This window comes from Piliocolobus tephrosceles, chromosome 2, assembly GCF_002776525.5.
Source record: "Piliocolobus tephrosceles isolate RC106 chromosome 2, ASM277652v3, whole genome shotgun sequence".
Taxonomy (NCBI): Eukaryota; Metazoa; Chordata; class Mammalia; order Primates; family Cercopithecidae; genus Piliocolobus; species Piliocolobus tephrosceles.
Genome location: NC_045435.1, coordinates 94,499,713 through 94,512,342, shown reverse-complemented (window position 1 = coordinate 94,512,342; position 12,630 = coordinate 94,499,713). Strand labels below are relative to the sequence as shown.

Genomic DNA, 12,630 nt, shown 5'->3' with positions numbered 1-12,630 from the left:
TCAAGGTTTCACAGGGGTTACAAGTCCCCTTGCTCATCCTCCAGTCACTGGAACTGGGAAGTGAAATCTGGTGGTGGTGAGTACATTGCGGGTTAAACCCAGCAGAGTCAGTGACCCTCTGTGCCTAATGTGCAGGCACAGTGTTAGGGACGCTTTTTTACATGAGTCATTTGTTTGGCAGGTTTGTGACATCGGGAGTCTCATTGTCATTTTTATTTCTTACAGTTTTATGTGCTGAAAGAGTTGGCCAGATGACTAAGACATATAATGACATAGATGCTGTCACTCGGCTTCTTGAGGAGGTAAGTGCTCCAGGGGAAGGCAAAAGAGTTGTTTATAATCGACTGGTTTTCATTGATACTGATTAAAGCATGCCTTATCACCTGTTTCAGTGAGGAATCTTGGAAATTAGTTTCTTTCAAGGTATAATGTAATAGCTTTACTTTTTGAACTAGTAGCTATGTAGGCCTTTATAGCTGTAATTTTGTGTAGATATTTTATGTTTTTATTTTATTTTATTTTGTTTTATTGAGACAGAGTCTTGCTCTGTTGCCCAGGCTGGAGTGCAGTGGCGCGATCTCGGCTCACTGCAAGCTCCGCCTCCCGGGTTTACGCCATTCTCCTGCCTCAGCCTCCCGAGTAGCTGGGATTACAGACGCCCGCCACATCGCCCGGCTAATTTTTTGTATATTTCATAGAGACGGGGTTTCACCGTGTTGGCCAGGATGGTCTCGATCTCCTGACTTCGTGATCCGCCCGTCTCGGCCTCCCAAAGTGCTGGGATTACAGGCTTGAGCCACCGCGCCCGGCCTATTTTATGTTTTTAAAGGAATATATTAATGGCACCAAATGTGGTACATTTAAATACTTGGTAGAATATCCAGTTGTAAGTGTAAAAAATCCTGAAACATTGACTAATGATATATTTTAAGTGCATCCAAAAAATGTCAGAAAAATATATCATCGTCTGTGTCTTCCTAATGTATTTTAAGTTTTGACTTAGGCTAGTGGAATATTATGCAGTGTCAGCATAGAAATAAGCAAAATAAGCATGGCAAGAAAAATTTAAGTAAGTTGCTTAAGATTAGGTGAGCTGCCTTTATTTTAGAGACTGATTTTCTGAATTTCTTCTGAGTATTCTGTTGCAGTTGAGAATTAAGTATGACAAAGGTCTCTAGAAACAGATGAGTATAATATGTGTATCTGCATGCCTGGAACAGGCCAGAACATGGTAGGTTCTTAGTATTTGTTGAATACATCTCCATCATTAATACACTGCCCCCTTCACTGAATCAGGCCTTAAATGGACAGGTGCTGCCTTCTAGCCCCTTGCTTCGGCTCTAGAAACTGGAATGATTTTGAGGTGTGTGATTATTATCTGGAGGACATAGAAATCATTGTCATTGTTTTCAACCAGTGGGAGGTCAGGGTTGAAGCTCAGACAGGAACTGGGCCAGACTGGTTTCCCAGAGGTTTTTTGGGGGGTGTGTGGCATTCTTTCACCGTTTTTATGTCTCTCTATTCCCATGTTTCTACCTCTGCACATCTAGCATTCTCTTCCTGGTCCTGCAGTCCACTCCTGTTTGAAGTCACAAACTCATCAGCTCCCCAGAGGTGATGTCAGGGTTTTTGGCTATGTGACAGGGTGTCAAGGGCGGTATTTTGGGGCACCGGCCTTCAGCCTTCGGATGTCACTCTAGTTGCCGCTGTCTTTGGTGTTAGCCACGTGGCAGGCTGCCTTGGTCGGCACCACCGACTTTTGAAAATGGTTAATTGCTGACCCCTTTCTACTGCATCCGTTTCCCCCAGCAGTGCTCTCCAGATCTTACAAACTGCTTCTGGCGCCTGCTCATCACCCCCTGTTCAGGTCATTGAGTGTTCTGAGAGGGGTCCTAAATCTGTACCTTCCAAGGCCACCACTCAAACTCTTGGGGCCTCAGCAGTGAGATTTTAGCTTCTCTCTGCTTTCCTCTTCCTTGCAGCTGCCACCGTCCATGCCCTCTGTGACCTTCTCACCCTTTCTCTAAGGCTCCTCACTGTGTAGTCAAGGCCACCCATTGCTCACAGTCCTGAATGCTCCTCTAGCCCTTCACTGTCACTGGGGACATGGCTCCTGCTCTCCCACCCTTGGCCCTCTATGGCATTTAACTGTGTCGGTTCTTTCCTGCTTCTCAGTCTTGTGCTGCAGGGCCTTCCAGGGACCTTTGAAGCTGGTCCCAACCCCATCCCCAAGTAGTCTGTGCCCTCGCTGAGCCCCAGGCTTGGGAGTCACCCCACAGTCCTGTTTGTTTTGTTCATCCAGCTGGATGAACAATGTATTTTTTATTTTTCTGTAGAGGTGGGGTCTCCTTATATCGCCCAGGCTGATCTTAAACTCTGAGGCTCAAACGGTCCTCCTGGTCTGGTGCAGTGCCTTACGCCTGTAAATCCCAGCACTTTGCAGGGATCAAGACAGGTGGATCACTTGAGCTTAGGAGTTTGAGACCAGTCTTGCCAAAATGGCCAAACCCTGTGTCTACAAAAAATACAAAAATTAGCCAGGCATGGTGGTGTGTGCCTGTAACCCCAGCTACTTGGGAGGCTGAGGTGGGAGATTCGCCTGAGCTCGGGAGATGGAGATTCCAGTGCACCGAGATCATGCCACTGCACTTCGCCTGGGCACCAGAGCGAGACCCTGCCTCAAAAAATAAAACAAAATTAGAACCAAACTACAGCCACTGTTTATTTGAATCTCTCAAATTTTTAAATTAAAAAATGCTCTCACTTTGGCCTCTCAAAGTGCTTGGATTACAGGCGTGAGCCACCACAGCCAGCCTGTTTTATTTTTAAAGGGTCGTCATGGCAACAGCATCTGTTTGTGTCTATGTGTTCCATGTCTGATGCCATTCTGTTCCTGTCCTGATAAGATAAAGGCCTGAGTTACTGCCTTTCCTTGGAACTAGGAGGGTGTCCTGGTTAAAGTCTAACTGTCCCAGTCGTGTACCTGTTGCCCTGTGCCATGCTTTTCCTGGGCTCTGGCTCTGTTTCTTCTGTGCTTTGGTTTGCATACCTGCTATAGGCAGACAAGTGGGGTACTGGTGGATTTGCACAGGATCCCAAAGCACAGCCTTCCACCAGCGTGGAGAGTTCGCTTCTGGTTTTAAGGGGAACAAGATGCTGTGGCTCCCCTGGGCTTGCTGCTGTCTGGAATGCACCTTTGGGCAGAGCTTGCCTCCTCCTCAGTTACAGAGAGGGTGATTCCACTGGCCCCTTAGTCATGTTTTTATCCTGAAATTGGTGAATGAGATGAGTCAGTTGCTAAGCGTAGGCGGCAGGCTGTTTGGAATCTCTTGTAGGTGTGTCAGTCAGCGCTAGAGAGTTCGTTGGTAAAAGGGGGCTGAGACTCAAGTTACAGTCTTTTTTAAGTCTATGCTTTGAAAGCATAGTGAGGAGCGGGAGGAGGCAGTTAGAATGAGCTCTACCTTGCCTCATTTCTTGGGGGAATAAAGGAACTAGTTCTTTTAATAGCTTATTTCCAAGGGCCTAAATTACTTGTTTGTGGTCTCTTTTTCTCATTGTAGTTTAATCTAGTGACCATCTTCTAGCTCTTTTCTGGTTTTTATCTTTTTTTTTTTTTTTGGTAGACATGGGGTCTCACTATGTTGCCCAGGCTGGTCTCAAACTCCTGGCCTCCTCAAACTCCTGATTTTCCCACCTTGGGCTCCCAAAGTGTTGGGATTACAGACATAAGCTGCCATGCCCAACCTGTTTTCTTGTTTTTAGAAGTAAACATTAATCATATTTTGGCTAGAGAAATGGGAGGTTTTTTTCATTCTTGTAATTCTCAAAGAAAAACCCAACCAGCCTGTTGCCTCAGTAATACTAAAGAGAAAAAACTAGAGACTCTACAATAACGCTTCTGATTAAATTTCCATTTTATTTATAACTATTTTTAATATAACTTGTTATTTTCAATGTTTTGAGTACATAGTAGGTGTATGTATTTATGGGGTACATGAGATACTTTGGTAAAGGCGTATGCTGCATAATAATCATATCAGGGTAAATGGGGTATCAGGCTGAGCAACATGGATCACACCTGTAATCCAGACACTTTGGGAGGCTGAGGTGGGAGAATTGCCTGAGGCCAGAAGTTTGAGACCAGCCTGAGTGTTCAGTCTGAGAACTAGTTCTAGTAGAGACATTTGGTAGACTTGAGTTAGATTTTTGGAGACTATACTTCCAAAGAGAAGTGAACATTGATATTGCAGTTTTAACCAAATTCAGCTGAAACCACTTGGACTAGGTGCTAATTTTGAGTCAGCCCCTGGAGACTTTAATTCTGTGCAGTCTCCCTCACACAGTTTTTTGAGTCCTTTCCTCTAGGTATCTAATAAGCACAACTGTTGAGTCTCAGAAATGACAAAGGTCCATGAAATAAGGGACCTTTTTTTTTTTTTTTTTCAATTTTGTATTTTGAGATGGAGTCTCCTGTGTTGCCCAGGCTGGTCTTGAACTCCTGTGCTCAGGAAATCCTCCTGCCTTGGCCTTCCAAAGTGCTGGGATTACAGGCATGAGCCACTGCACTCAGTCAAGGGAACTTCTTGGTAGACACTGTGGCCAGTGTAGATAAAAGTGCAGAGATGAGCATCTCGGTTGGTTGGGCAGATTCACCGAGTCCCCTTTGCCCCATGACAGGACTGTCTCCACATGTACTGTGTTTCTAGAAAGGCAAGGTCATGATGGGGAGGCACAAATTGTGAGAATGAGTTGGGGAATTTGCAACTCTTTTTTTTTTTTTTTTTTTTTTGAGACAGAGTCTTGCTCTGTCACCTAGGCCGGAGTGCATGGGGTGATGTTGGCTCATTGCGAGCCCTGCCTCCTGGGTTCAAGTGATTCTCCTGCCTCAGCCTCCCGAGTGCCTGGGATTACTGGCTCCCACCACCACGCCCAGCTAATTTTTGTATTTTTAGTAGAGACAGGGTTTTGCCATGTTGGCCAGGCTGGTCTCAAACTCCTGACCTCAAGTGATCCCAAAGTGCTGGGATTACAGGTGAGAGCCACTGTGCCTGGCCTATCTACAGCTCATTTTTGATACTGTGATACCTGGCTGGCTTCTGGGACTGTGGTAACAGCATTGCCAGTTTGGGGATTGTGGAAGGCCTGGAGGAGAGAGACCATCATCCTGCAAGAGGGAGCCAAAGTGCTGTTGAATCCAGTCTTCTCAAACCGTACTTGACCTCAAGTGCTGCGCTTATACCGCAGTGAAGTTCCTGTGGTTAGCAAAGGGAGATGTCTGCTGTTGCATGGAATCATTGGGTGGATATCTAAGACGTTAGAAATAAAAGCTGATTATTCTCTTTATTCTAAAACTCAGTGAATCATAAAGTTAGAAGAGTTTTCCTAGAATATCTCAGCTAGCCTGCCCCTTTACTCTACCTCCATTTAACAGTTGAGGGAACCCATGTTCAAATAGAGAACCCATGCTCTCCCAGTTTACAGCAGGATAGTTCACCTGGAGCAGTTCAATTTGTGACCAGTACCTGCTGTAAGAAACACAGCTTAGGTTGTGACCCAGTATTCACATAGGTAAATATGTGACAAGCAACAGTTTAAACATGAAATAATAATCTTTTTTTTTTTTTTTTTGAGACGGAGTCTCGCTCTGTTGCCCAGGCTGGAGTGCAGTGGCCGGATCTCAGCTCACTGCAAGCTCTGCCTCCCGGGTTTACGCCATTCTCCTGCCTCAGCCTCCCGAGTAGCTGGGACTACAGGCGCCCGCCATCTCGCCCGGCTAGTTTTTTTTGTATTTTTTTAGTAGAGACGGGGTTTCGCTGTGTTAGCCAGGATGGTCTCGATCTCCTGACCTCGTGATCCACCCGTCTCGGCCTCCCAAAGTGCTGGGATTACAGGCTTGAGCCACCGTGCCCGGCTGAAATAATAATCTTATTACATATAATGCCCTTTGGTGTTTTCAATTCTGTGCCATTGTATTTAAGTTAAGACAAAATGTCGGTTGCTGTTACTAAAATGGTTCTCAACCCACCAATGGATTTGAAACCTGTGGCCTGAAAAATGAATCTGTTGGCCCGGCACAGTGGCTTACACCTGTAATCCCAGCATTTTGGGAGGCCGAGGAGGGCGAATCACCCGAGGTCAGGAGTTTGAGACCAGTCTGGCCAACATGGTGAAACCCCGTCTCTACTAACAATACAAAAATTTGCTGGGTGTGGTGGTGTATGCCTGTAATCCCAGCTACTCAAGGGGCCGAGGCAAGAGAATTGGTTGAACCTGAGAGGCGGAGGTTACAGTGAGCTGAGATTGTGCTACTGCACTCCAGCCTGGGTGACAGAGTAAGACTCTGTCTCAAAAAAGAAAAAAAAATCAATCTCTAGTGTACTTGATCCCTGTGAAGCAAAAGCCGTTTGCCTGGGACCATGTGGGTAGTTAATAGCAGGTGTTGGATCAGAACCTAGGATGCACCCCAGTGTTTTTCCTACCCCAAATGACATGTTTCCATTCTTTCTTTCAAACCACATGAACAGAGTAATTAGCATATACTTCTAAAATGATTTAATTTTTCTAACTTCTCCCCTTGCCAACACCCAAGTTGAATCTGACTGTGGTAGCAAATCGCTAAGTCTGCATTTGCTGATGGCATCTGTCCACTGTCAGGGGACCTCTTTCTTCCCCAGAGGCTACCCTACCTTTATATGCCACTCCGAATTTTCCTCTGTGTACTGGCTCTGCCTAATTGATGCCATCAGCTGAGCTAACAGAAAATTCTGTGCCCTTAAGAGTGTTTTTGTCTCTGAATATGGCAATTTTATGCTAACATCTGCATTTTGAAAGTTGTTTTTTTCTTAAATGAAGCATAAGTAGCCTTTTCTAAGTAAAAAAACAAAAAAGCATGTAATTGTTTTTGAGAGTAACTTTAAACATTTTTGTTTCACATAAGGCAAAAATAAGGAATTCAATGCATTCCTGCCTAATGTATGCTAAAGAGGCTGCCTCCCTGTGTCAGCTCTTGGCTTCATTGTAAGAGCGTTTTATAAATTCTATATTTATTCATTCATTCACTTAACAAATAGCTACTGTTTCCCTGTGCCCTGCCCTGGCAATACAGTAGCCCAACCCTCAGGTGGAGAGACAGGTTATCAAGTGATTCCACAAATAACAAAAGCAGTTGCAAACAACTGTCTTTAGAAGCATTTTTTTCTTCCCCATAGGAACAAAGATTTGTTTTCATTACATTTTCAGACTTCCCTTTCCTTGTGTGATGTCCATGTAGCTCTCACATACTATATGGGCAGAGGTTACGCCTGTTTTAACAGGCATCAAATGCCAACACAGATGGTGAATTATTAATTCCTTTGTTATTTCTAGATGCTCATGTTTTCCTCGTTTGACACTGAGCACCTGTTGACTCCTTCAGGAAACACAGGTTCTTTTGAATCCCTATTCTCTGTCTTTCCTTTCGTAGAAAGAGCGGGATTTAGAATTGGCCGCTCGCATCGGCCAGTCGTTGTTGAAGAAAAACAAGACCCTAACCGAGAGGAACGAGCTGTTGGAGGAGCAGGTGGAACACATCAGGGAGGAGGTAAGACACTGGAGGCCGAGGCTTCCAGAGGGCCCCGCCACAGGCCTGGGAGCCATGGGCATGGCTGAAGGAGATGATAGAATGGGGTCCTAGTTGGAAGGGCCCTCCCGAGGGCACGACCATGGCCTGAGCCCAGAACTGTCTGTTCTGAAACGGTCACCTGGGGACTGAAAGCCACCTTGCTGCAGCTCCTGCTGCTGCTTGTGTCTCCTTTCTTTCCTCAGGCCATGTGGATGGGATGGCTCAGGGCGGGCATGGTCCTTACTCAGTCGTTTGTGTGTGTGTCATGTTGGGCCAGCCACAGTCCTTGTCCTCAGAGAGTCTAGACTGTAACCATGCAGGCTGATTAAGATGCTCCACGCTTGGCAGAAGGGCACCCAGGCTAACACGACAATGAGCAGGGGTTCCTGAGTCTGGCTGGGCTTGGGCTGCTGAAGAAGGAGCCCTGTTAGGAGGCCAGCTCGTGTACACAGAGGAAAGTGGTGACTCACATTCATCGTTACAGTATAATTTTGTGTGTGTAAAACAAAACAAAAATAGCCTATTGTTTTCATGATAGAAACCCTCTTATTTCCATGATATCAATCTTGGCTGATGGACATCAGTGGTGAGAGGAAGGGCATGGAGCTTTTCGGTTTATCTTACGGTACCTAGGTTTAGAAGGAATGATGCTGATTTTCTGGAAGGGGTGTGGTATGGACAGAGGAGAGCAGCTGTGGAGTCAGGTGGGGTTGCTAGGGCAAGGATAAGAAGCTTAAGCTAAGTATCCAGGCCCTACTTAGTAGCTTCTTTTCTGTCACACTGTTCTTCTAACAATTTTAACTGTGACAACACTCCTTGTTTCTTTTCCACTTTTCTTTTTTTTTTTTTTTTGAGATGGAGTTTTGTCCTTGTCATTCAGACTGGAGTGCGGTGTTGTGATCCCAGGTCACTGCAACCTCCACTCCCTGGGTTCAAGCTATTCTCCTGCCTCAGCCTCCCGAGTAGCTGGGATTACAGGCGCCCACCACCACACCCAGCTAATTTTTTACATTTTTGGTAGAGACAGGGTTTCACCATGTTGGCCAGGTTGGTCTGGAACTCCTGACTTCAGGTGATCCTCCCACCTCAGCCTCCCAAGGTGCTGGAATTACAGGCATGAGCCACCATGCCCAGCCTTTTTTTTTTTTTTTTTTTTTTTTTGAGGTAAGTTCTCACTGTGTCACTCAGGCCGGAGTGCAGTCGTGAGATCACAGCTCACTGCGGCCTTGACCTCCCGGATTCAAGCGATCCTCCCACCTCAGCCTCCCGAGTGGCTGGGACTACAGATATGTGCCACCATGCCTGCCTAATTTTTGTGTTTTTTGTAGAGAAAGCTGGTCTCAAACTCCTGGGCTCAAGTGATCCACCCGCCTTGGTCTCCCAAAGTGCTGGGATTACAAGCGTGAGGCCCTGTGCCTGGCCTCTTCTCCCTTATTTTCTATCAGAAACTTTCTTAGTGGGAGTGGATGCCCTTGTTCACGTTCCTAAGATGTATTCACCCTTTTTCCTTATTAGAACTATTCCCAGTACATTGTTGTCTGGGTTTAACAGTAGTTTTTCATATAATGAAGCATAGTTACCACTATATAAGAAAAGTTTTAATCCTGGGCTTTCTTTAAGATGTAAGAAGAAAGAATGCTGTTGTATTTTAGGAGAAATAAAGTGATTCCTGCATTCCCTGCCCCCAGCATCATGACCTGGATTCCCTCTCATGTGATTGGTGGGAAAGCATGCTGGGTCAGCCTGGCCCCCTCCCGGCCACTTGTGAGCAGCGGGATATGCCACCCAGTAACTCACAAATGGTCACCCGTCAGCTTCTTCACTTACTGTTCTTGCTTGGGACAAGCCTCACCTTGCGCAAAGAGGATCCAACTCTCTGGGAGTGGAAATGCCTTTTATCCCCCTCGGAAGAGCTTTGAATTTGAAAGCTATAGCATGTTTCCCTTTGGCATGTTATTAAATTATCAATCTAGGTGTCGAAGTTAAAACCTTTATGCACATAAAATTGTCTTCTCCATGGAAGACATAATAATTAACTCTGTTTTATAGAAAAGTTGCAATAAACCATAGACTCTAAGTCAAATTATAAACAAGAAAGAGTTAAAACTTAACTGCAGTTCTTCTTATAGCACTGGTTCCCTATTCATCAGTACTGCAGAGTGAAAGGGCAAGTGAAAAATTGTACAGTACAACTTTATTTAAAAACCTTAAGTACAAATCAGGGTGATTTGCAAAGCCATCTCAGCAGGAGTCAATGTAGCCATTCCCTGATGGTTGCCTCTTTTATTCCTGTGTCTGTCTGAAATTTCTATCCAGTGAGCATTGAGCACGGAACGAGGTCTGGCTGGGCTTAGCCAGGAGCCTTATGAGGGTGCCTCCCAGAATGGGGCTGTGTGGTCATCCAAGTGTGAGAGCAAGGGTCGGTGAGCTGCCTGTATTGGCCCGTGCAGAGCTGGCATCTCCAGGATCCTATTTGGAGTTGGGATTTGGTTCTGGCAGAAGTGAATGAATGGCCTTTTCTTTCATTTAGTAACATGATCACTTTTTCTGGCTATTTGACCAGCTGGTCATCTGGCTACTTCCAAAGCCCCTGAACAGTTGCATCCCCACAAGCATCATTCTCTTTTTTTTGAGACGAAGTCTCGCTCTGTCACCCAGGCTGGAGTACGGTGGCGTGATCTCGGCTCACTGCAAGCTCCGCCTCCTGGGTTCACGCCATTCTCCTGCCTCAGTCTCCTGAATAGCTGGGACTACAGGCACCCGCCACCATGCCCAGCTAATTTTTTGTATTTTTAGTAGAGATGGGGTTTCACCATGTTAGCCAGGATGGTCTCGATCTCCTGACCTTTGATCTGCCTGCCTCGGCCTCCCAAAGTGCTGAGATTACAAGTGTGAGCCACCGCGCTAGGCCACATCATTCTTTTTTTTGAGATGGAGTTTCTCTCTGTTGCCCAGGCTGGAGTGCGGTGGTGTGATCTCGGCTCACTGCAACCTCCGCCTCCCAGGTTCAAGTGATTCTCCTGCTTCAGCCTCCCGAGTAGCTGGGATTACAGGCACTCGCTACCACATCTGGCTAATTTTGTATTTTTAGTAGAGACGGGGTTTCACCATGTTGGTCAGGCTGGTCTTGAATTCCTGACCTCAGATGATCTGCCCACCTTGGCCTCCCAAAGTGCTGGGATTACAGGCGCCAGCCACTGTGCCTGGCCCCCAAGCATCATTCTAGTCCCCTTTCTGCTCTTCCCTGTACCAAAGTAAAAATTATGAATTTAGACAGCTTTCTATCAAAAAGTAATTGTGTTTCTTTTAAATAGATCAAATGAAAGCCTATTTTTTTGAATAGCACAAAATCAGTTTAAATGCTTTCATTTTCAATGGTGAATTTTAAGAAAACTATTGTCACTAAGTGCTAAGTATTAGAATGTGAGTCGGGACGATAATCAACTTTTGGGAAGCAAATGATGGGCCCCCGCTCTGCTTGTGCAGGTGTCTCAGCTCCGGCATGAGCTGTCCATGAAGGATGAGCTGCTTCAGTTCTACACCAGCGCTGCGGAGGAGAGCGAGCCCGAGTCCGTTTGCTCAACCCCGTAAGTCACCAGAGGGCTGTATTTCTGGAGGCCAGAGCACAGGCTGACCGCTGTTGATGTCCTTGGAGTCACCTAGACAGGGTCACCTTCAGCAGCAATGGAGGTCAGCTGCTCTCAGCCTTCTCTGGACCAAGCGTCTCCAAGTGCCTCAAACAGATTGATTTTACTATTTTAGCGGGACATGGATGGACAGGTTTTTAGTTTTCCTTTTCCTGGGTCTTACTGCTTATTTGTCAATTTAGATTGATTTGCCCTGGCACATGAGTGGATAGTGGGTTAGGCTCTGCTGTTGGAGGCAATTCAGGGTTCTGGAGCCAGAGGTGCTGTGGCAGGTCCTTGGGACAGAAGGCGTGGTGTCTTCTCTGAGAGTCAGCAGATCCTCATGTTGGGAGCGTGAACTCTAGAGCCCAGTGGGCTGCTTGCAGATCTTGGCTCTGGGACTTACCAGCTGCACGCTGTTGGCTAGGTTACTTAACCTTTGTGCTTGTTTTGTCATTTGTAAAATGGAGATAACAGTAGAACTTAGGTCACAGAGTTATAAGCATTAATTGAGTTAAAACATACAGAGTACTTAAAAGAGTTGTTGGCACATACAAATGCATTATGAGTATTAAATGAACTCCCAGACATCCTGGAATTGTGTAGGCTTTAAACAAAGTTGCTCCCCTGAATTCTGAGGTGATGTGGCAAGTTGTGGATAAAGGGTTGAGATGTGGGTTCTGAATTGGTGGTGAGCCTGTGCACTGGGAGCGCTGTCTTCCTGGGGTTGGGAGAGTGGTCTGGTGGGTCACTGTCCTTCGTGCAAGCCCTTCTTTGTGTCTCTAACGTGGTTTGCCAGGTGGTGGGAGGAAACGCGCCTCCCTAGGTTGTGAGCGTACTTTCTCCCCCAGGTTGAAGAGGAATGAGTCGTCCTCCTCAGTCCAGAATTACTTTCATTTGGATTCTCTTCAAAAGAAGCTGAAAGACCTTGAAGAGGAGAATGTTGTACTTCGATCCGAGGTGATTTGCCCTCCCTGCTCCTGCCCCTGCTGGAAGGGAGGTGTCCCCACTCACCTTACCCGGCGAGGACAACCATGGTTAAGTGCCCTCCTCAAAGGTGGCGGTCCGTGAAGAGCTGTACCAGGTGCTCGGCAGACGTGCCTCCTCTGTGTTCTGGGCACTGCCTTCCAGCCCAACACATGCCTCCCTGGCTGGGGCAGGCGAACCTGGTGAATGACGTGGTGTATGGACCGGGAAGAGTCACAGATCCCCTCCTTCACAGTCATTCCTGCAGTGAGGTCTCCCCTGGTGTTCTCCAGGTCTGACCACAGCACCTGTGGAGAAACCCAGCCTTGTTTTCATGCTGCCACAGATCAGATGCTCAAGGAAGTAGTCCATGGGTGCTCAGAGAGAGCCATTTTCTTTTTTTTTTTTTTTTTTTTTTGAGATGGAGTCTTATTGTGT

The 12,630-nt window shown here is 46.3% G+C and overlaps 1 protein-coding gene across 6 annotated transcripts in view; it reads left to right on the top strand.

Moving 5' to 3' along the window:
* TRAK1 (trafficking kinesin protein 1) overlaps positions 1-12,630 on the top strand; it is a 137,520-nt gene that overhangs the window by 88,269 nt on the left and 36,621 nt on the right. For all 6 annotated transcript variants that reach the window (XM_023231338.3, XM_023231337.3, XM_023231334.3 and 3 more), the window contains 4 exons: positions 226-302; positions 7,463-7,579; positions 11,087-11,187; positions 12,078-12,186. In XM_023231338.3, coding sequence (XP_023087106.1) covers positions 252-302; positions 7,463-7,579; positions 11,087-11,187; positions 12,078-12,186 — 378 coding nt within the window. In that variant the 5' untranslated portion in view covers positions 226-251. The remainder of the gene's footprint in view (positions 1-225; positions 303-7,462; positions 7,580-11,086; positions 11,188-12,077; positions 12,187-12,630) is intronic.